The 23,217-nt window shown below is 40.2% G+C and overlaps 1 protein-coding gene across 1 annotated transcript in view; it reads right to left on the bottom strand.

Moving 5' to 3' along the window:
- LOC139698622 (nephrin-like) overlaps positions 1–23,217 on the bottom strand; it is a 556,765-nt gene that overhangs the window by 376,267 nt on the left and 157,281 nt on the right. Inside the window, exon 2 of the mRNA XM_071597464.1 lies at positions 16,033–16,143. Within this exon, the coding sequence (XP_071453565.1) occupies positions 16,033–16,143 (111 nt within the window). The remainder of the gene's footprint in view (positions 1–16,032; positions 16,144–23,217) is intronic.

Raw genomic sequence — 23,217 nt, 5'->3', positions numbered from 1 at the left:
TGTGTGTTTCTGTGTTTTTGTCTGTGTCCACTAGTGCTAAGTGTTATACATTATTATTCACGTCCGTGAGTCTTTCAAAAAGTGTTATATATATATATATATATATATATATATATATATATATATATATATATATATACAAATATATAAAAACACAGATGTAGATTTTTAGAATATAGAGACACAAAGAAAGGACACTCACAATTTGTTATTTTACGTTTCGACAGCACGGCTGTCGTCTTCAGAACCTTCTGAAGACGACAGCCGTGCTGTCGAAACGTAAAATAACAAATTGTGAGTGTCCTTTCTTTGTGTCTCTATATTCTAAAAATCTACATCTGTGTTTTTATATATTTGTTTGTCGCCGAAGAGCGTTCCATTTCGAAGATATTTTATATATATATATATATATATATATATATATATATATATATATATATATATATATATATATATTACATATATATATATATGTGTATATATATACATTATATATATATGTGTGTATATAATATATATATATATATATATATTAATATATATATGTGTGTATATATATACATTATATATATATGTGTGTATATAATATATATGATATATATATATATATATATATATATCATATAATTGGAAATTCAGTGCGACAGGTATGGGATGAGAATCAATACTAATAAAACAAAAGAATATGCAATTTTCTAAAAAGAAAAAGGCTAAGCTAAACATTAAAATCGGAGGGCAAAAACTAGAGCAGGTAGAACAGGTTACGTATCTCGGTAGTGTTTTGGACCTACACGGTCAAAGTAATAGGAACGTAAGGAGAAGAATTGCGCTAGGCAAAGAGGCTTTCACAAGGAGGAGGGAGTTGATGAGAGGGACGTTGAGTAATGATGTCTAGAAAACCTCGTGAAAACTTATATACGGAGCGTAGCTGTTTACGGCGCGGAAACGAGGTCATTGAAGCGGGAGGATAGACGTAGGCTGGAGGCTTTAAAAATGTGGGTGTGGAGAAGAATGGAGAAGGTGAAATGGAGAGAGAAGAAAACAAATGAGGAAGTACTTGCTATGGTGGGCGAAGAGAGGGGTTTGTTGGGAGAAATCCTATGGAGGCAGGAAATGTGGATGAAGGGGTATTGGCCGGCAGCGGGATGTTAAAGACTGTAATTGAGGGGAGAATGTTAGGCAAACGAGGAAAGGGAAGGAACAGGATTGGGATATTGGACGGGATGAAGAGAGTACTCAGTTCTGAGAAAGGACCTGATGTAGGGTAGGATGTTGTATTTTGCTAGGGGTCACAAATTATTTAATTAGTAATTACGTGTGTGTGTGCGTTTGTGTGTGGTTTAATTTCTCACGCAGCTAAAATTGTTCTCAGGATCATCAACAAAAGGACAGAGAGTAGGGCAAATGATTACTTAGGGGATGATCAGTTTGGGTTAAAGAAGGGGAGAGGTACGCGTGATGCCATTTTAGCAATGAGATCACTAATCAACAGGAATATAGAACACAACCAGGAGGTATTTGCCTGTTTGGTAGATTTCAAAAAGAAGTTTGATATAGTGCATTGGGAATAACTAATCAGCATATTGCAGGAAAAAGGAACAGAATGGAGGGATAGGAGACTAATCCGCAACTTGTACATGTCTCAGACTGCTCAGGTGCGAGTGGGGAACGGGGAGTCCGGATTGGCAGTATTAGGAAGAGGTGTAAAGCAGGGCTGCCCATTATCACCTTTGCTGTTCACCCTGTATGTAGAGGAAGTGATTAATGAGGCATGGGAAGAACTGGAGGTAGGAATGAAAGTGGGCGGGGAATTCGTAAAATCAGTTAGGTTTGCTGATGACCAAGCTTTCGTTTGTCAGTCAGCCAAGGGGTTGCAAGCATTGCTGAGTGAATTGGAAATTTAGTGCGACAGGTATGGCATGAGAATCAATATTAATAAAACAAAGGTTATGCGATTTTCTAGAAAGAAAAACGCTAACTTAAACATTAATACAGGAGGGCAAAAACTAGAGCAGGTACAGCAGTTTACGTAACTCGGTAGTGTTTTGGACTAACATGGTCAAAGTATTAGGGACGTAAGGAGAAGAATTGCGCTAGGCAAAGAGGCTTTCACAAGGAGGAGGGAGTTGATGACGGGGAAGTTGAGTAAGGATGTCAAGAAAAGACTCGCAAACACTTTGATATGGAGCGTAGCGTAGCTATGTACGGCGCGGAAACGTGGTCATTGAAGCAGGAGGATAAACGTATATTGAAGACTTTTGAAATGTGGGTGTGGAGAACAATGGAGAATGTGAAATGGGCAGAGAAAAAAACAAATGAGGAAGTACTTGCTATGGTGGGCGAAGAGAGGGGTTTGTTGGGTGAGATCCTATGGAGGCAGGAAAAGTGGATGAAGGGGGTGTTCACCGGCAGTGGATGTTGAAGACTGTAATTGAGGGGAGAATGTTAGGCAAGCGAGGAAAGGGAAGGGACAGGATAGGGATATTGGACGGGATGAAGGGAGGAAGGAAGTACTCAGAGATGAAGAAGGACTTGTTGTAGAATACAATATTGGTTTGTTTTGTTGTTAGGAGAAACTATTTATTTATTTACTATTTTTATGCAAGAATTTATGGTTTCAATCAGGCAAATGTCCTGGTGGCAACGATCAAGTTTGGTCAACTGTCACTCTTACAATGGGTATTGCATGCATACACAAGACCACAGAGGTGACAACAAGCTCTTATATAATATGACGCCTCAGATTACCAACCGCACCTTTACTATACCTATGGGCTAGGTTCACACCATACGAGTACATTCTACGCACCGATAGATAGTTTTGGTAGCTTTGATAGTTTTGTTCATCCAAAACCTACCTTTACAGGTAGACTGCCTTAAAAGCAGGGTTTAGGCACGATTGGGTCCGAGAGGTGGCCTTTGGGGGAAATTCAAAGAAAGCGTGAAAAGCGGAAGAATGACTGGCAAAGAAAAGCGTAGGTGTGCGAGGGAGGGAGAGGAAAGTAAGGGGATGTTGGACGGGAGACACGTGAGGTGGAACAATTGTTTATTTCAATCGGTATTGTGGAGAGTTTTTTAGTGTCGTGCCAGGTGGAGCGTAGTCATTTCATAGTGCCATGTTAGTGGTATCCCTCGAAAAATTCCATTGACAATCAGAAAAGCCGAAACTAAAATCTATATTGTTATGTTAAAAAGTCTTAAAAGAATATTATATCTCAATAATAATGAAAGGCGCATGAATCAGCGATATGGAACATGATTTTTTTCCCAGTCCTATACATATATATCACCGTCAAAAAGCGCACCCTGTATCTCAAAGGTTGTCCCCGTACAGGACACCATTCTGGTTTCTAGTCAATAAAGCTTTGTGGTCTAGATGCCTCATTATCAATTTGTTAAAAATGAGCTATATCATTAATTCAATGCAAAAAGTCATGCAATCAGAACTTTAAAAGTATAATGCGCCATACAAATTCAACGATGATGCAACTTAATGAACCTTATTTTGCATATAGAACGCCGTGTGCGTATGGGATAATCACTTTGAAATCATTAATTGAAACAATATTTTTTGGCTTTCCTTGCCTTTCATTTAATGTACGTATAAAAGGCATTAAGGATACTTGTAAGACAAGGTTTTATGTTACAATGCTCATATTTCCTTTAGATTAAAGACTACACATAGAAAAATCGGGCGTCAAGAGTATTTCCTCTTGTTTTGGTAGCTATGGATTAAAATTTTTTAACTCAAACACGTAACTGTACTTTGTAAATAGAGTAAATAGGGTAATGCGTAAAAGATAATCAGAGCCTGTGCCACTCAGGGCGGAAAGGTATGCCCGATAAAAGGGACACTAAGCCCTTTGTCATACGATTAAAATAATGCTGCAAGAAGAAACTATATGCGACGCTGGATGCACGTGTTACTATGCAGAACGTTGCGAGTGGGCGTGACCGTCCAAAGTTGCTCCGTGGTGCGACATGTGTATGTATGGATTTGGTCATCATGGTTTAACACTTTACGTGGAGCATAATAATAAAATGAGCAAATGAAATCAGCGTCATACATAAGGCATACAAATTAGTATTTTGAAGAGGTAATTTTTAATAAGGTGTACACAGACTAAGACAAGTGAAAGTAGTTTACAAAGAGTAAAGGGTAGAGGTGGGCAGAATGAATTTCGCGTATTTTCTCATAAACTTATTCCCTCTCAACCAATGCATTGGCCACCGCTCTCGCACACCGTCATTTCGACATCGAACACGGGAAACAAAATGACGACACGAGAAATTTCTCAATTTAGAAGACTCGTCCTCGTAATTCCATTTTCGAGGTTCACCTGAAATTCATTGATTTCATTATGTTTGAAGTAGCTTTCCTGCAATATAAAGCACTCAAATTAGTGGGTCACAATATTTTTATAATTTCGCAAGCTAGCCAAAAAGAATATTTTGAAGTTTAGTGGGTATTTATTGGTCCAGTATGGTAATCAACCCGAAAGATGATTTTGAAATGTCATGTCGTCGCGCACCAAGCCCAAAGACGCGTGATTGAAGCATTAGAGGGAGGAAGGCTGGTTCCCTTCCATGCGCTTCCAGCCGGCTTCCAAGGCCGTTCTGGTGACCGGAGAATCGCAACACTTGAATCAAGGGTAATTTGGCTGACCAAAGACATAAAAGAAACACTCCCCAGTAAAGGTTTATTAGCACATTTAAATAATATTACAACCAAACGCTTGATACTTGACGACCCACAATTGTTATTTACCATTTCTAAACAAATTTAATACAACATGTTTCTACTTTATTAGTCATAACCGAGGTAAATAAAGCACATGCCAGCTAATTGAGCTCTCTCAGGTGTTCAAAGTGAACCTGATTGCGAAGGGTGGGAGCGAAGGGACAATTTGGGGGTTGGTCGATAAGCTGCTCTCTGGAGGTTGCTCTTGGGAAAATGACAAGGGAGGAAGGGGGAGCAAGTGGGGGGGAGGGGGGGAGGAAGGGGTGCGGGAGGAAGGGGTGCGGGAGGAAGGGGTGCGGGAGGAGGGGGTGTGGGAGGAGGGGGCGTGGGAGGAGGGGGCGTGGGAGGTGGCCGCTGTTATGAATCGGGGGAGGAATGGCGACTTGAAGGGGGAATTGAGAGGAAAGCATTTGCATGACATTCCTTAACAATACCAAAATTTTGCCAGCAGGCATTTTATCGCTTTTTGGATACTATGCTTTAATTTATCGAGATTCACCTTAGATAAATGGCAGACTTGCGCTTTTCCACCACTCTTTTGCAAAATACGGCTTGTTTCGTCTCAGCCGAGACCGATATCAAACTTTTTAAAAACCAAGTGAATACCACCTTCGTTATTGAACACGTATTACGAAATTTAGGAATCGTTTCAATACGACAATAATTCTCTGTGCTTCGATTCTGCTATGCTTGGTTATATTTTAGGGCGATTATTTCCTAGCAAAAACGGAGAATGCCACCAAAACTCGAAAATAAATCATTAAACTAAGCAGAAATAAATCCCACTGAAAGTTCCGGGTTTGAATCTCAGATAAGTTAAATGGTTTTTTTCGGGTATGACGCCACGGATATGCCGGATAACCTTAAACAGGGCGAGTAAATCCAAAAAATATCGTTAAAGATATTTCCCGAGGGGTCGATATTGCCATGAACCATGTCCCTCTTCTTTGGTGGAATACCTCACGTGAGCTCACCACCCTCCACCGACCAGCATCCCTCCCACCGCCGAGGAACGGACGCCTCTCCAGAAGGGCACCCTGCCCAGTCGTGGACAGTTTGCTGTTTATTTTCTCACGAGGTGTGGCGTCACTCCACCCCGCCCGCCGATGCACTCCAGCCGGGTGGGGGGGGAGCGAGGGTTCGGCGGGAGTGGGGTCGCGGCACACATTCCCGCGCCCGCAAGAGGGGGGGAGGGAGGGAGGGTGGGGTGCGTGGGGCGACATGAGTGGGGGGGTGTCGTCCCGGGCAGCAGCAACAGGGCGCCATGCATTAAGGCAGAGTCAACGGGCGAGCGCACGTTGAGGTGAAGGGCGCGTTTACGCTCCTCGGCCATCATAGGCATTGCAATGCGGCCATTAAACCGCAAACACCGCCCTCGCGTCGCTCTGTGATTCCACTGGTCGGGGAAAGAAATGCCCCGGAGGATATTTGCGCCCACTTTTGTACTATCTCCCCCGATAACAAATTGTAACGTTAAAAAAACACCTTGAACATTTCATGGAACAGTAGGATTGCCGGAATGTTCATTCTGACCAATCTTGGTTTTTTGTCTAGATTAATCGCGAATCTTGATAAATTTGACGAAACTGACGTTATCTCTTTCACAGGTCATAATGTCTAAAATTTCATTAATCGTATTGATGAAATATTGAGATATACGAGGGTCATCCGGAAAGTAGTACCCGTTCGTGCCGCATGAAGTGCTGACGACGCGAGTAGCCGCTGGACGAGGTCAGATAGCTTCATTGGCTTGTCTGCCTTCTCTGAGCCAAGTTGCGTGACGCTAGCATTGCCTGTGTTGTTTCTGTGATTGTTTACAATGTTTAAAAAAATTGAGAACGCCGCCAGTTGTGAAGTGAGGGCAGTGATTAAATTCCTCAATGCAAGAAACGTTCGCCCATGTGATATTCATCGCCAATTAAAGGAGGTGTATGGAGACAATGTAATGGACGAGTCGTCTGTTCGGCGGTGGTGTCGCAACTTCAACATGGGGAGGGGGAACACACACGACGATGAGCGTTCGGGGAGACCGTCTGTCATTACAGACCAACTGGTGAGCTCAGTCGACGAATTCGTGAGGAACGATCGGCGCGTCACAATTGATGACATCTGTGAGCATTTTCCCAATGTTTCTCGAACAATTGTTCATGGAATTGTTAAACACCATCTGCATTATGCAAAAATTTGTGCAAGATGGGTCCCTCGCGTATCTCAATGAGCTGGCGGCGAAGGACTATGCAGCAGGAATACAGAAACTTGTCACACGTTATGACAAATGCCTTAATTTGCTTGGAGATTATGTTGAGAAGTAGTTTAAAGTATCCTCTTTCAAATAAAATTTTTTATGTTTGTCAATATTTACTTTTGTGTCTTTATTTCACGAACGGGTACTACTTTCCGGATGACCCTCGTAATTCTCTGGATGCACCTTTCTAATAACCTTGAGAGTCTTTAATTGCTCTGAATATTCGGTGCTCTTGGATATAACAGCTACGAGTACTCTTACCGTGCAGCAATGGAGCACCCAAGTGAAAGCTTATGTCGGATCATCGCAGTTTCATCACTTTCCGAAAGTGTCACATTACAAAAGAATGAATAAAGATGAATCACGTTACTACCACAATGACATCATAGTGGAGGCTTATTATTAATTTTTTGAGCGTCGAGCGTGGATGCGTACGGTCTTTCGTTGACGATAGGGTTTGTGACTGAAAGTAAATGCTACTTGGCACATATTATGGAACTTCCTTTAAGATTTTAGTTTAGGTTGACAACGTGAGTTTAAATATAATGGGAAGAGTCAACCCTAGCCGTACTCTTATAAATGGGCAAAGGATGGGTGAGGGAAATTAGAGAAAATACAAGCAGTAAATCAATAAAAATTATAAAAATAAATAAATAACTGAAAATAAAACCAATAATAAATGAGTTTGTTGTCAAATTTTTATCCCTTGCCTTCGGCCCAAGAAACAAGTCTAACAGTTTTAGTTGATGCCTCCCAGCATTTTATTGAATAAGTATGAATTGGGAATAACCGAAAAACATCTTCAATACCTAAAAGCAGGCGAGAATTGTGTTTACTTTGACCGTTAGAGGGTTCACTGTTTGGGGCGGCAAGGCGTCATGGAAAACGCATATTTACGCAATATTTACAAAACCCTACTGCTGTTAAAAAAACGTTTGCTCCCTGCGGCGACTTGCGGGCATCCGACTTCCGCTCCGCCACTTCACCTTAGGTAATTGGTTCATGGCGCAGACGTATAAAGCGACGCTAAAAATATAAACTCTTGGGAATATTTAATTACTCTTTCTGCGACCATCATTCTCCGAATTGCCTTTTCTCCTCCCCATTTCAAATGATTTTCTCTCCGATCCTTATCAGGACTTGCATTAATCAGTAATCTATAAAAGAATTGAATCGGATGCGTTGCATAGACGAAGCATCCGCATTGTGCCTTTAAATGGAAACGCTCTGGCTGATTAGAAATTTTTCACATTCGTAAAGATAAAAATGTTCCAGATTACCTGTAAAATCCCAGATTAATGTTTACAGTGCGATACGATAACAGCTCACTAATTTCCAGGAAAAAGGAGTAAAACTGCCAATATTCAGCGTTTGCTGAAGGCAGCACAAAAGTGAGAGTTCAGAAAATCTACTCCACAGCGTTGTGCAACGTAAGTGTAACAGGGTAAGTAATATATACACCGTAGGCTATTACTCAGAGAATGGAGTATCTAAGATGTGTTTGTTGTGAAAATAAGAGAGAAGGGACGAGGAATAAGGTAGTCAAGACAGAATATGTTAATGGATGTAGAGAATAATCAAGTGTGGCAGGACTGATGGACGAATGGCGTTCGAATATCTAAACAGATGCATGACAGAAGAGTAAATGATTTAAGAAGTATTAGCGGTCGTTCCTAGTCGGAGGAAGTCATCGGTGAGTATAGTGTCACTCTGTGCGGGGAATCACGGAAGTCTCAGTAACTGAATAGCATGTTTGGAAAATTAAAGACTTTAAAAGAGACGAAAGAAAAACTTAAGAATAGTCTAGCTATCAACAAACAAAATTTAATTGATTAGTCTAACCTTTCCGTAAACTTATACTAACTTCAATAAGAGGCTGAAGAATACGACTTTTACTAAAATCAGTGCTGAGGTGAATCCTTGGTCGGTGGGAAAGGGGCGTAGTGGCAACAATTTTGAATTGGGGAAGATAACTTACTTCAGTAACAATTTTAGAGAAATTTTTGTCAAAACTAAATTTATTCGGTTGCTGCGCGCGTTTTAACAGTTTCATGGACCCTAATATTAATACCACGGCAATGAAGACGAATCGGAAGGAACGGCCCTTCCTCTAAGCACCCGTCACTGTATCAGTGCACTTACATTTTAACTGCGATTCTTCTTTTCCATAGCTTTTTCCTGGATTTCAATCCATATTTTCTTTCAATATTATGTCAATACATTCAGAATCTCATAAAAACCAATTGCGTGTACTCTTTGTGAAATTAGTTCTGACTGTAAATAAGGTCTAGTCAAATTGGCACCAAGTACTGGCATCGGTTTCTCCAAATCTCATTTTGGACTTTCTGGGACATTAAGACTCCAATTTAAAAGGGGAACCCTAAGTGTAGATTCAAAACTACGTTCTGCAAATCTCTTGTGTGGCTCTAAAACTGCTCTCTCAGGTAGCTGCAATGCAGCAGCTTTAATATCGATTCAGTACAATGCTCCAATATTCCCATTCACATACCAATGCTCTCACGTCTCACAAGAGGATATTTTTCTTCAAATCTGGGAATTTCAGATAGTGAAAAATTATCCTTGTAAAACCCCTTGCCCCCATGTACATGGTACAGCTCGACTGCGTCCCAGGCACGAGTGCTACCTAAATCGGCTCTTTATCTTGACAAGACTTTGAAAAGAAGGCAAGATCAGCTATGACACTGGTAACTGCCTGCCATAAGCATCTAAAATGAATGTGTTTTTCTTACTTGGGGAAAACCTTCTCCTGCTGAAAGGATTGGATCTGGAAAGCAGATGCTTATTCAAATACAACGTCTATTTTATACGCAATGATAATTAGCAAATTTAAAATAAGGTAATACCTCGCTCTAGGGTCATTGATTTTCAATTCACCTTTCCGAAAAACATTTAAGTAACAAAATGAATTACAACTCCAATGCGAAACTAATCAGCAACATATTGCTCATTTTAGCATTACATTTCCCTAATATAGTTCCTAGGCGTTGATTACATATTTTTACATAAGATGATATGCCACTTTTACATTAATAGTTACTCAATCAAGGCATGGACCTACAGTCTGAGTGTGAACGGATCGATTTTTTTGCTTGCCTCCGGAGCGTACTGTATTATTATTAATAAAGTCTAAGTGAATGTTTTTTATTTAGAAATAAGTCGATAGAGCAATTTTATCATTCATGAACTACTCGGTATTATATATTTCTCTAATATCGGATGATATAAAAATAAATATTAACAACGAAAGGGCGCCAAAATAAAATCACATTGAAATCATTTCTGTAAAAAAGGTGCTTTATCACCTAAAATTAGTAATTTTCACAATTGATGCTTATATAAAGGTAAAATAATCCGTTCCTGAAACGAATGAAGTTATTCAGAGTTAGTACATACTTTTTTGAATGTGCTATATTTTAAACGCTCGTTGCGTTAATTGTGGCCAATTGAGAAGTTTTCTTTAAGTAACTCAAGCAAATGCTCTTTATTCTCCTCTTAGTTAATCCTTCGTCTGCTAAAATATCATTATGTATGTGAAAAAATTGAAACTAATTGCTTTAATTTATTCCTCCATAGTTACAAACGTTATGCAAGAGGCAATTTTTGCAACGCTAAGAGTACCTGAGGAACAAGATTGGAAATATGTACTAACCCAAGCCAGCATAATGAAATGTTAAAATCACTGCAGGCACTGTCAAGCTGTATTCAAGCTGGATAGAAGGGTGAAAAGACCCGCCATCTTTGAAACAAATAATGTAACCACTTCAGCGATTATGCGTGAAAGTAATTAATGGGATTGAGGAGGCAAAGGATGTCGGTCCAGGAACTAATAATAAAACCTGAATTGTAACATGTTAATCAGTTACATGCATTTATCTACGTATATTGTACTAAATGATTCTCACTATTTAGTGGCGTACCATGTGGCTTTTTTCTGTGAATATCCTCTGCCATGTATATCCTAGCCCCTGTTTTCAAGAAAGTTGCCTCTACAATGGTGCTATTTAAAAATTAATTAACCTATGTGACCTATTGAAAAATTTTCTCGTCGTTTTCTTTACTGATGTACGAGGAATAATAAAAGAAAACTTATATTTCTCTCTTCTGCTTTGATTTCCGCAGGTGTCCTTTCATCGAGGAAGAGGAACCATTCTGAGTGGTCAAATCAACGGGGAATCGCTTCAGGCTAAATATGTTTCAAATGTCTCTCAGTTTAAACAAGATTTATAGGAATTAAAATCAAATAATTTCAGATACAAAGTCAGTCGCCTTGACCGGGATCCCTGTCAAGGCGAATGACTCTTATACTTATACTTATAAAAAGCTTTATATCCCACAACAATGAGCATAGATTAATAATCGGTGGCGATTTTAATGTTCCCACAGTAGATTGGGATTCGTACAGTTTTATAAATTGAGGTAAAGACAAGGATTTATGCGAGTCCCTCATTTTGACGTTCACCTCAAAGTCCCTACATCAATTAGTAACTTCACCAACAAGGGGAAAGAACATTCTTGATCTATTAGCTACTAATATACCCGAAAGAGTCTTAAATGTAGGAGTTATTGATGGAATCAGTGATCACAGGGCTGTAAACTCTAAATTTTCCCTAAGCAAAGAAAACCTTAACAAACCGAAGAGAAAAATTTATTTATTAAATAAAGCTGACCATGATGGCTTAAAACGTGAGTTAAACTGTTCCTTTCTTAGATTTGACGAATTAAGCGAAACTAGGAGTGCCGAGGATACCTGGAATAATTTTCTTGCGATAAAAAGTTCAGCAATATAGAGATTCATACCTAGTAAATATATAAGAGAGAATAAGGAACCCCGTTGGTACAACTCTGAAGTTCGGAAATCACTAAGACGGCAAAGGGTATGCCATGCGAGAATGAAAAACTCGGGTAAAGATTACTCCCCTGATAAAATCAACGAAACCATACAGAATTAAAAAGCATCTAGGTCCACTGCCAAGAAGGCCTTCCGAAAGGCGCTAGCGGAATTCAAAAGGAAACAAAAAGGTGAACATTTAAACGATAACCCAAAGATGTTTTGGTCCTACGTCAGGGAAGTGCAAGGAAAAAAGTCCGCCGTAAACTCATTGAACAACGAAAAAGTAGCAAGTTTTTTAGATAAAGCCAACATATTAAACTCATTCTTCCACAGTGTTTTCAACAAATGCTCCCAGAAATCACCAGAGAACCTTCCGAAAACATTTCTACAGCCAATGCATGCAATCGACTTTTCCACCCGCGGAATAGAGTTACTCCTTAAAAACATCGACCACAACAATTCTCCGGGACCTGATGAGATACCGGCTCGCGTGTATAAAGAACTGTCGTCTGGAATTTCCACTTATATTAACATAATATTTAAGAAATCATTAGCAGAAGATAGCGTGCCAAGAGGTTGGAAGATAGCTTCAGTGTCACCCATATTTAAAAATGGAGACCGGGAGGACCCCAGTAATTATAGGGCAATATCGATCACCTCCATCTCCTGTAAGATTCTTGAGCACATCATTATTAGTACCATAATGAGGTACCTCGATAGCCAAGATTTATTGACTAATAACCAACACGGGTTCCGTGAAGGTAGATCCTGCGAAACTCAACTCGCACTCTTCGTTCAAGATATTATACATTCCGGTGAGTGTAATATTCAATTTGATGCGATATTTCTAGATTTTAAAAAACCTTTTGATAAAGTCCCTCATTGCAAGTTACTCGCGAAGTTGGAAACTTATGGAATACACGGGAGTGTTATATGCGGGATTAGACAATTTTTAAAAAATCTTGTTCAAACAGTCGTCCTGGACGGTGTATCATCCGATACTGTCAAGGTCACGTCGGGTGTACCACAGGGAAATGTCATAGGCCCCCTCTGGTTTCTTATTTACATAAATGACTTCAGCGCCGTGGTCAATAGCAGGCTCCGTCTTTTTGCTGACGATGCGGTGATTTATGGGGAGATTCGAAGTCGCGATGACAGAGTCACGTTAGCCAACGACCTAAATGCAATCCAGACTTGGTGCGATACATGGCAATTGGAATTAAATTTGAAGAAATGCGTAGTAATACATTTTTGGGAAAAGAGTAACACCCCCCCCCCATTTAGTTACAAAGTGAAGCAAACAGAAATCGCGAGGGTAGATTCCTTTAAATACTTGGGTGTAACAATTACTCACGATCTGTCCTGGGGAAAGCTCATACGGGAAATATGCGGTCGCGCTAATAAAAAATTGGGATTTGTAAAAAGAGTGCTGGGTAAATGTGGCGAAAAAGTGAAGGAAAGATGTTTTATTGCCCTAGTCAGGCCCCACTGAGAGTATGCTGCCAGTATATGGGATCCTCAAGAGATAAATTTAATTTCGGAATTGGAGCGAGTTCAGCGGAGGGTGGCTAGATTTGTCAAAAATTGCTATGACCAACGCAGTAGCGTAACTACTTCGCTAGAAAAATTAGGCTGGGATTCCCTTACACAGCGGCGTTTACAATATAGATTAAACTTATTAAAAACATTAAAAGATGGGTCCTTTTCCGATGACATCAAGAACATAATACGAACCCCAACGTATTACGGGCGGAGGGATCACGAATGTAAGATTAGAGAGATTGACTGCAGGACAGACAGATTTAAATGGTCATTTTTTCCGAGAACAATAAGAGACCAGAATTCTTGTAATCCAAATCCCCCAGGAGCTGGCTCGACATAATAAGTATTAACCTACATGGTAGCGACTGCGCAGGGTTATACGATTATATTTATATTTTTATATATATATTTTTTGCAGGTTCCCCTTACCTTTCCCCATCCATTTGAAAAACCTTAACCCCCTCATCCCTTACCCATTCCTCCTGGTGCTGCACCCCCTGCCACACACCTTTCTGGTGGCTTGCAGTGTATTGATGTACATGTAGATATACTCTGAAATTGTTGCGTTTCAATGCACATTTAGCGGTTGACTCCATTAACAGGTACTGTAGAGGCATCTCCTGCCGTTTCTTGTTTTTTTTCATATTAATTACATAGGTCTGTTTAGTTTACACACTTATTTTAAGTTCCCTTAAACCTCTTTCATCAAAACGTCATTTAAACGTACGAACCTAATTGAAGACTTTTGCAATTGTGACTCTTTATGTTGTGCGAGTTTTGATGGAATAAAAAGTTCGAGTTTAATGTAGAATGATCTCGAGAAAATGGACGCGGTAGCCCAGGGGTAGAACGTTGGACTACTGGCCAAAGGGCCCTGGTTTGATTTCCAGGTACGGCTCTCTCGGTATCCTCAGCCCCACCTAAGCTAAGTGATTTTTTTTGGGTACCAGATCTCCCTGGGAATACCGGACCCTGCCTGGGTCTATCACCGGCTCCGGGAAAGGGTCCGGCCCCCCTACCCTGAAAACTTCTCACGCCATTGGGCTTAGTTTTGGCTGACATCTACCATCACCTATAGATCCCAATTTCAGTTGATTACCTTGTTTATGGTTATAGAGTCATTGAATGTCACATCAAGACCATAGGTCCGGATTTTCCATCAACAACTCCGAAGATCTATTCAAGTCCGCTGACGACTGTCTCGGAGATAATTGTGAATTAATTCCGATGGAAGTCATTCACGCACACATTTAAATAAAATACCTGACCGAATGAGACATAAATTTATAGTTTCTGATATTGTATTTCAGACGTTTTTGTACAAGTGTGTAATTACAACCTGAACGAAGAAACACTTGACCATATCACAATGGATTTAAAAGAAATCGTTGTTTCAAAAGTCTAAGTATTTCGGAGACATCTAGAAAAACTCTAATTTGATAAAATTTCGCTAAGTTGGTCCATTTACGAAATCCTTTAAGTGTAATCAAACAATAAAACTTGCTCTCGATAGCTTGTAAAGAAAGCCTTTTACACGATTTTTCTTATGATTTTCATATAACACCAATAAAGCAAGACCATAAATTAATGAGTTTAACTCTACCGACGTGCTTTATACGTAATGGTTGTGAAAATTTTCATACATTTCGCAATTATACAACTGATCAATGCATCCATTTGCAGTATAAACTTGAATATCTCAGGTTGACTTCGTTGAATAGTCCATAATGGGTAATACGAATATACGCTATGCAGCAAAAGAGTAATGTAATTCATTATTTAAAAGGAACGATGAGGATTTGGCTACTTTATGATTGAAGCCTATAAGAATCCTGATCATGTCCCAATGTTTACTTATTTACATCCTATTGTAATATTTCGTCGGGGAGGCGTTTGAAAAATAACTTGCCTCTCCAAAGCCTATATTTTTAAATATTTTTATGAGTAAAAATTGAGTTTCCCATGTCTATGTATATCATGTAATATCTTATCAAAATGGTGATTTGCATTTAATTACTTTCATGATGTTGAATGGTATTGGTGAGCAAATCGTTAAAGCGTAGTCTCTTTAGCGTTTGCACAAGACGTCCGTTTTTGCGACCTGGCATATCTTCTTCCTAGGTTGAATCATCGAGTCGACGGAATGTCTGTAATTCACTTACAATACATCTTATCGCAATCAATAATATTCAAATTGTGCTGGCAAAAACGATTCCACTATCGAATCAAAAGATTCAGTCCGTCAAAATGTCAAACGACCGCGATTCAGATGCGACCTCTTGGTAATGATCAAATTAATTTGGAATATATGCTCTCGATTTCAGCCACACATTTATTGTAAGATTCGCTAATAATTATGTACATTTCTAGTTTATTTTGCATTCCAGAGTCGATTTGTTAATCCAGTGATATGTTTAACAAAACAGGTTTACGCAACTCACTGCCCACAGGTCTGATTTGAGCCTTTAATTCTTATGAATAAAATTCTTACATTCACGTACGGCACTTTAACTAGGGGATAATAAGTGTTCTATTGGCATGCAAGAATAAAGATGTGTTTACTTAATGAGGCCCGATTTTACCATATGGCTGACGGTAATCAGAAATCTTCGCGCTGAGGCCTAGAGGCACTGCAGGGGAAGGCATACTCACCGCCGGAGACAATGCACGTTAGCTTCATTTCACCGCCTTCCTCGTAGGGGCCGGCAACCGCCGACACTTCATTCCCCCGGTCGTCGAGAATGTTCGGCTTCTGCGGTGGAACTGCAAGTAGGAGAAACAGCGTGGGGTTAAGATGGCTCGGTAAAGAATGACGACAGAGGCGTAACTTCACATTCTCATGCGGGACACCAAATTCTAATGCCTATATTAACACTGGTTTCTGGGATGTATATCCGAAGACAGGCAGTTATTTGGACGGAAAGGAAAAGAAACGAAATGTTAGTCATGAAAGGGGAAAAGAGGAAATCTTTGGCAGAGAGAGAACGAAGGAAGGAGAAGCTGGAAGAAGAGAGACAGAAAGGGATGTCAAAGACTGAGAGAGACGGAATAATTTTGGTTGTACCAAGGAGAGAGAAGGAATGATGTAATTTTGGACGAATTGAAAAGAAGTGGTTTAACTTTCGTGGTACTCAAAATACGTTATAATCATGGCTATTTATTTTAGAGAATTTAATACATACACATTTAGGGTCAAACACACACTTCAGAGATTAACTTTGGAATGTTTTATGGCAGTAAATATTATGTATTAAAGCCACAAGCCAGGAAAAGGATGAGGCGTGGCTCTCCTTCAAATGACACTGTTGCTGTTATTTCACAAAAGTGTCTTAAAAATAATCATATGAATCATTCATGATAAATTCATGACGCACATAATTATTACAACGTTTGTCAGGTAGTCGTTCCCTAGAGGAGGATTCGAATGATTACAACATCAGATGGAGGGCCGTGACCGGATCAACAACTGACAAGTACATCCGTTCTTTCTTACCGATCATAGCGAAAGATTGTATAATATTGAAGCACTAATGCAGAGATCAAAAGAACTTCACCTAGGTGTTCATCCGATTACAGATGCGTAATAATTTCACCCTCCAGCTCAAGCAAAGATTTTCTAGTTTAGGTTTCGTGACGTTCCTTCGGACGGAAGGATATTAAATGGCACAGATGATGAGCCGGAATCTCAAATAATAGCAACACATCTGGGCCGAATACGGCATTCATTCACAGCCTGTCTGGCTGAGTAGTGCCCCATCCGCAAACCAGTCGACCAAGAAGCAGGCTTTGTAGACGAGGTTACCACTCCCTCAACATTCTATGGATAGGGTGCGAAACGCGCTAACGACTCCTGCGACTCCTTATCGACTACTACTAAAGACAACTGCAGTTCTATGATTCGTAAAATTATAACAATAACAAGATTCGGCGGTTCAAAATTGGATTTTTTATGCCGTGATTTATAATAGAGACTTCTTTTCCAGCATCTGTATAGTATCCCAGCGAAACAAGATTTCCGCATGGATTTGTCATTATGAGTATAAAACCGTGGTCTCTTTCTTATGCGATCTATGACTTCTCGGGAAGAAATGAGATCTTAAATGTCTCACGTATTGGCTAACTCATCACTCACCTTTGAACCCGGGACCCGCCGAGTTAGTTGCACACGCTCTCAGTACCACGTCAACATTCAATGCAGTCACACACATTTACGTGGTTCAAATGCATATAATTGTTTTTTACGATTGTTTGATCCATCAAAAATTTAATTTATAATATAAACATTTTATAGTATAAAATTTATTTTATTTATTATCATTATATACCATAAATTGCGATGTTGCAGTATTTTGGGAGGCCATTCTGTACAACGACATTGCATGAAAAAATGTCGCGTTACATTTAATAATCTATATTCGTGACAGGAGTTCAGCTCGGGCATGCCTCATATGAGAGCAGTATTTGTTGGCAAAACTAAGAATAATTTGGATTCGCTGTAACCGAATTTTCGTAGAAAAAACTCAACGGAGCGTAAAGATGAAAAACGGCACAGTTAAGCTTTTTTGTTCGCTTTGTTTCGTCGTTTACGATGTTAGTTGAGGACCCTGTGAGAACATTCACTCGACACGCACGGTAGAGAGTGCGCACGCACGCACACAGGAGAGGGCATTGAAGGGAGGGCGAGGGAGAGAACGGAGGAGCGAATTATTAATACCCCGTTATATTCTTCCTGTCTCTCCGCATTGCGGGTGACGACCAGTAAGGAGGGGGAATGCCGGGGGAGGACCATCGAGGGCGAAGGAGGTTGGGTCCACACACACATTTGGGGCAAATAGGGGGGCAGGGGCAAGGACGAGCCCCCCGGAAGGGGGCGCCGCCGGAGTAATATCTGGCGCCAGGTGGCACTGGATATCATTTGATATGCCCCCCTCACAACCCCAGCCCATTACTTTATCATCTCCTGCCCTCCCTCCCTCGCACGACCGCTCGCCCCCGACTGGCCACGCGGGGGCGCGTCAGTGCGCCCCTTCCCTTTTTCATTCCCCCCTCTCCATTCCCTCCCCACTTATATTGCCCAATATCAGCGTGCAGCCTTAAACACCTCCCCGCTGGGTTTCCGCGCTTTCCCTCCCCGGCTGCCATTATACGCCTCCTTCGAAACGTCTTGATGATCCCAGGATGTCCAGGCGTTTGCGAGTGCCGCCACACCCACTCCTCCATTCCCTCCCGCCCCTTTTGAACTTCTCCATCCACATCATAGGGGAAAGTATTTTTCTCATGGACAAATGCGACTTCGTAGTGCAAATGTTCCGAGTTCCCATGACGGTTTTGCACTATTTCCCGAAAGCCAGTGTGTGTTTACGTGCACCCGTGTATCTGCGAGAATTTGATAGGTTTTGAAGGTATCTAAAATGGAAACCTTCCATAGAAAAAATGTTTCATGCATAATTATTTTATTAAGAGTAGCTTAACAGATTTTTTCCTTATCCGTCGCAGGGAAAGTGACCGTTCCGGCATAGTGTCTCCTTTATTAAGGCACCTCAAATTTTTAACCAAAATAAAAAGATTGGAGGCATTGCGAAATATTTTTGCAATTCCTCCAATCCTTTTTATTTCTTAATTTATTTATTAAATAAACTGCAGCCTATTTCTGTGTAGTCCTTTTTATTTATTCCATCAAAACTTTAAAGAATTTGTTTTTATTATTTCACGCCTGCAATAATAATTTTTTACATTATCCTGTTCATTAATAATCATTCATTTTAATACTAAAGTCATAAAACTCGAGTTTCTTTCGAATATTCATGTCATTTGACCTTTTTGGATATGGCCCCATCGGGCACACAAATACCTTTGCCGACTCATTTTTCAAAATAGAGCTAAAGAGTTTTCACATGAGAAATGAGATTTCTAAAATACTGAATATTGATGAACATATTTAAAAACTGTTAAAGGAGATGACTTTGAGACTATTCCTTCCATTCGCCTTGCCAAAGTATCAACAAAAACTTTTAATAAAAGTGGGTAATGCAATATGCTGCAGCCCATTATTAAATGCTTTTAATATAACGATAAAGGTTTTATAAAATTGAAAAACGACCTATCGGCAAGTTTTTAGGTTTGATATCATGAGCCGATATGACTAAAATGAATTGCGGTCAACAGGGCGGCCATCTCCAGGGAGTGCAAGGAAATGAATAGTCCTTTGTAGAGTCTTTTTCCGATGACATCAAGAACATAATACGAACCCCAACGTATTACAGGCGGAGGGACCACGAATATAAGATTAGAGAGATTGACTGCAAGACAAACAGGTTTAAATGGTCATTTTTTCCAAGAACAATAAGAGACCAGATTGCTTGTAATCGAAATCCCACAGGAGCCGACTCGACATAATTAGTATTAACCTGCAAGGTAGCGACTGCGCATGGTTATACGATTATATATATATATATATATATATATATATATATATATATATATATATATATATATATATTTTTTTTTTGCAGGTTCCCCTTACCTTTCCCCATCCATTTGAAAAACCCTAACCCCCTCATCCCTTACACTTTCCTCCTGGTGCTGCACCCCCTGCCACACACCTCTTCGGTGGCTTACAGGGTATTGATGTAGATATAATGTAGAATAAGACCACAGGGAAGACACCCGTCGTGAAGTGCGGACCTTAGCCAAGTGACATGCCTAGGTTGTTCGGTGGGCGTGAGACAGCGGGAGGGATAGCTTGGTTTGGGGGATTATGGCCTTGACAAGGTTCTTGGTCGCGAAGGAATTTGTATTCGACGTGAGTGCTTTTACATTTGGCGATCGTGTCGAATACGCTACTTTTATTTATTCCGGGTTCATATCCCATGAGGTGTTTCGTATGTGTATTTGTTCAAGGCTTTTCCATGCGTCTGATTTGTAATTATCAATGTGCTTAATTAAGCAGCGTAAGGTCTATGGTTGAGATGGAGTTCCCTCTTTCCAAACTTTTTGGCGGCCTATGTGCGTCCAAATTGGCCGTTTCTTAAATTTAAATAGTACTCTTCAATCCCAATATTTGGGTTCCGTTTTATTTTCCCTTTGAACATGTGAGTAGGTGTATCAACGCAAGTTTTTGATTTCTAATTTCGTCAATCCTAGCATTCTCAATTGGTGATGCTTTGTACTTAGTAAATAGTCAAGAGAATTGTGGTTTGAGTTTGCGTCAACTTCCTAGTACCTGGAAGCAGGGAGATCGAGATGTTGCGGTGGCTATCGTACTGGCTTCCAACCCGGAGGGCCCGGGTTCAAATCCCGGCGTTGTTGAATATTTTTCACCGGTATCTCGATCCCTACGTGAGGTGCTTTGCAGAGGGCACTTCGAGTGAGTACATCATCCGTCGGATGGGACGATAGGCTGCGGAATCCTTGGCACCTTTCGTAAAGAGTAGGCTAATGCCGCGCCGGGTTTCTCTACACCCTTCATCCTTTCCCGTCCGTCCCCTATGGCGAAAATGACCTCAGCTCTCGGTCGCCTTCACTACTACTGGATGCAGATTGTAGTCTGGTGTACAAAAAAACGCAATTATTTCCTCGCTCAGGAGACTTTTATCAGAATTTTTGCGAATTTCTCTTACAACGCCGCAATTAACGATGAATTTGCACACATGTACGGCACTTCTGACGGTTTCATTTTGGAGCCCTACAGCTCAATGGATATTTATAAATATGATATATTTCAATGGCCTTATTTTGATGCACCTCACAACAGCTATAGGCCGATGATACATTCATAATCGTCCGATATATTGCGGTTAGTAATAACAATTTGCCGATCATCTTATTTTTATCTCCTTTAATACTGCACCTCAAAGGGAATACACGATATTTCCCTATATGCAGGAGCTAGAAAGAAAGAAATCTTGGCAATAAACACAGTGAATGTAATTGATGGAAAAAAACCAGCTAATTTACAAATGGATAATATGCATGTATTGAAAGGAAAATTGTACCCGCAATTACTCTTAAAAAAATAAACCTAAGGCAATCCTTCAATTCAAAACAATTCAATCCTTCTCTTTCACACACGGATCGCATTCAACAGAAAGATCTATTCTTTAAACAGGTAAAGGAAATAGGGAGAAGGTAGGCCACTTATGTATATAACGTAGGAAGTGACCCTTGATGGAGATGTCCAGAGGAAAACCGAGGTAGAAGAATTTTAGCACACGAAATCAGTTAGGTTAGCTGATGGCCAAGCTTTAGTTTTTCAGTCAGCCAAGGGGTTGCAAGGACCGCTGAGTAAATTGTAAACTCAGTGCGATAGATATGGGTGAAAATCAAAATTAATAAAACAAAGGTTATGCGATTTTCTAGAAAGAACAAGGCTAATCTAAGCATTAAAATAGGAGGGAAAAAACTAGAGCCGGTAGAACAGTTTACGTATCTCGGAAGTGTTTTGGACCAACACGGTCAAAGTAATAGGGACGTAAGGAGAAGAATTGGGCAAAGAGGCTTACACAAGGAGGAGGGGGTTGATGACGAGGACGTTGATTAAGGATGTTAAGATAAGGCTAGTCAAAACTTTGATATAGAGCGAAACTATGTACGGCGCGGAAACGTGGTCATTGAAACATGAGGCTTGGATTGGAGGCTTTTGCAATGTGGGTGTGGAGGAGAATGGAGAAGGTGAAGTGGACAGAGAAGAAAACAAATGAGGAATTACTTGGTATGGTAGGCGAAGATGAGGGTTTGTTGGGAGGAATCCTATGGAGGCAGGAAAAGTGGATGAAGGGGGTATTGATCGGCAGTGGGATGTTGACGACTGTGATAGAGAGGAGAATGTTGGGCAAAAGAGGAAAGGGAAGGAACAGGATAGGGATGTTGTACGGGATGAAAGGAGAAAAAAGATACTCAGAGATGAAGAGGGACCTGGTGCAGAGTAGGATGTTGTGTTTTGCTAGGGGTCACAAATAATTTAATTAGTAATTATGTCCATCCAAATCCTACCTTAACCGGTAGATTACCTAATAATATATATATATATATATATATATATATATATATATATATATATATATATATATGCACACACACATTCATGCATATACATATATATATATATATATATATATATATATATATATATATATATATATATATATATATATATATAGTAGTCTTTAGGGGAGGCGACCGACAGCTGAGGTCATTTGCGCCATAGGGGATGGACAGGAAAGGATGAGGGGTGGAGAGAAACCTGGCGTCGGCATTAGCCTACTGTTAACGAAAGGCACCAAGGGGTCCGCAGCTTAACGTCCCATCCGACGGACGGCGTACTCACTCAAAGTGCCCTCCACAAAGTACCTCAAGTAGGGACCGAGATACCACAGAAAAATATTGAACACCGCCGGGATTTGAACCCGCGCCCTCAGGGTGGGAAACCAGTACGTTAGCCCCCACGCCATCTCGATCCCATATGTACATATATATAAATACATACACACATACACAGACATACACATACACAGATAAACATACATACATGCATGCATACACATACATAAATACATACATAATTACGCACATATGCACCCATACATACATATACATATATAAATTAAGAATACACCAACACATAATCATATTAAATGACATTGACGATAGAGAACAATAAAATAACGAAAGTCTAAGCAAAGAATGAGGTTTGTGGGAAAAGCTAGGGAGGGTGCGGCATTGCTCAACTAGTAAAAACCCACGCAGGAAAAACACCCAGGATAGGGATGTTGGACGGGATGAAGGGAGGAAGGAGGTATTCAGAGAAAAAGATTTGAGAAGGATTTGTAGCAGAGTAAG

This window comes from Hetaerina americana, unplaced genomic scaffold (genome assembly GCF_022747635.1).
Source record: "Hetaerina americana unplaced genomic scaffold, ioHetAmer1.1.p SCAF_9, whole genome shotgun sequence".
Taxonomy (NCBI): Eukaryota; Metazoa; Arthropoda; class Insecta; order Odonata; family Calopterygidae; genus Hetaerina; species Hetaerina americana.
The sequence above is the reverse complement of the archived record's forward strand: the minus strand, read 5'-3'. Positions and strand labels throughout refer to the sequence as shown.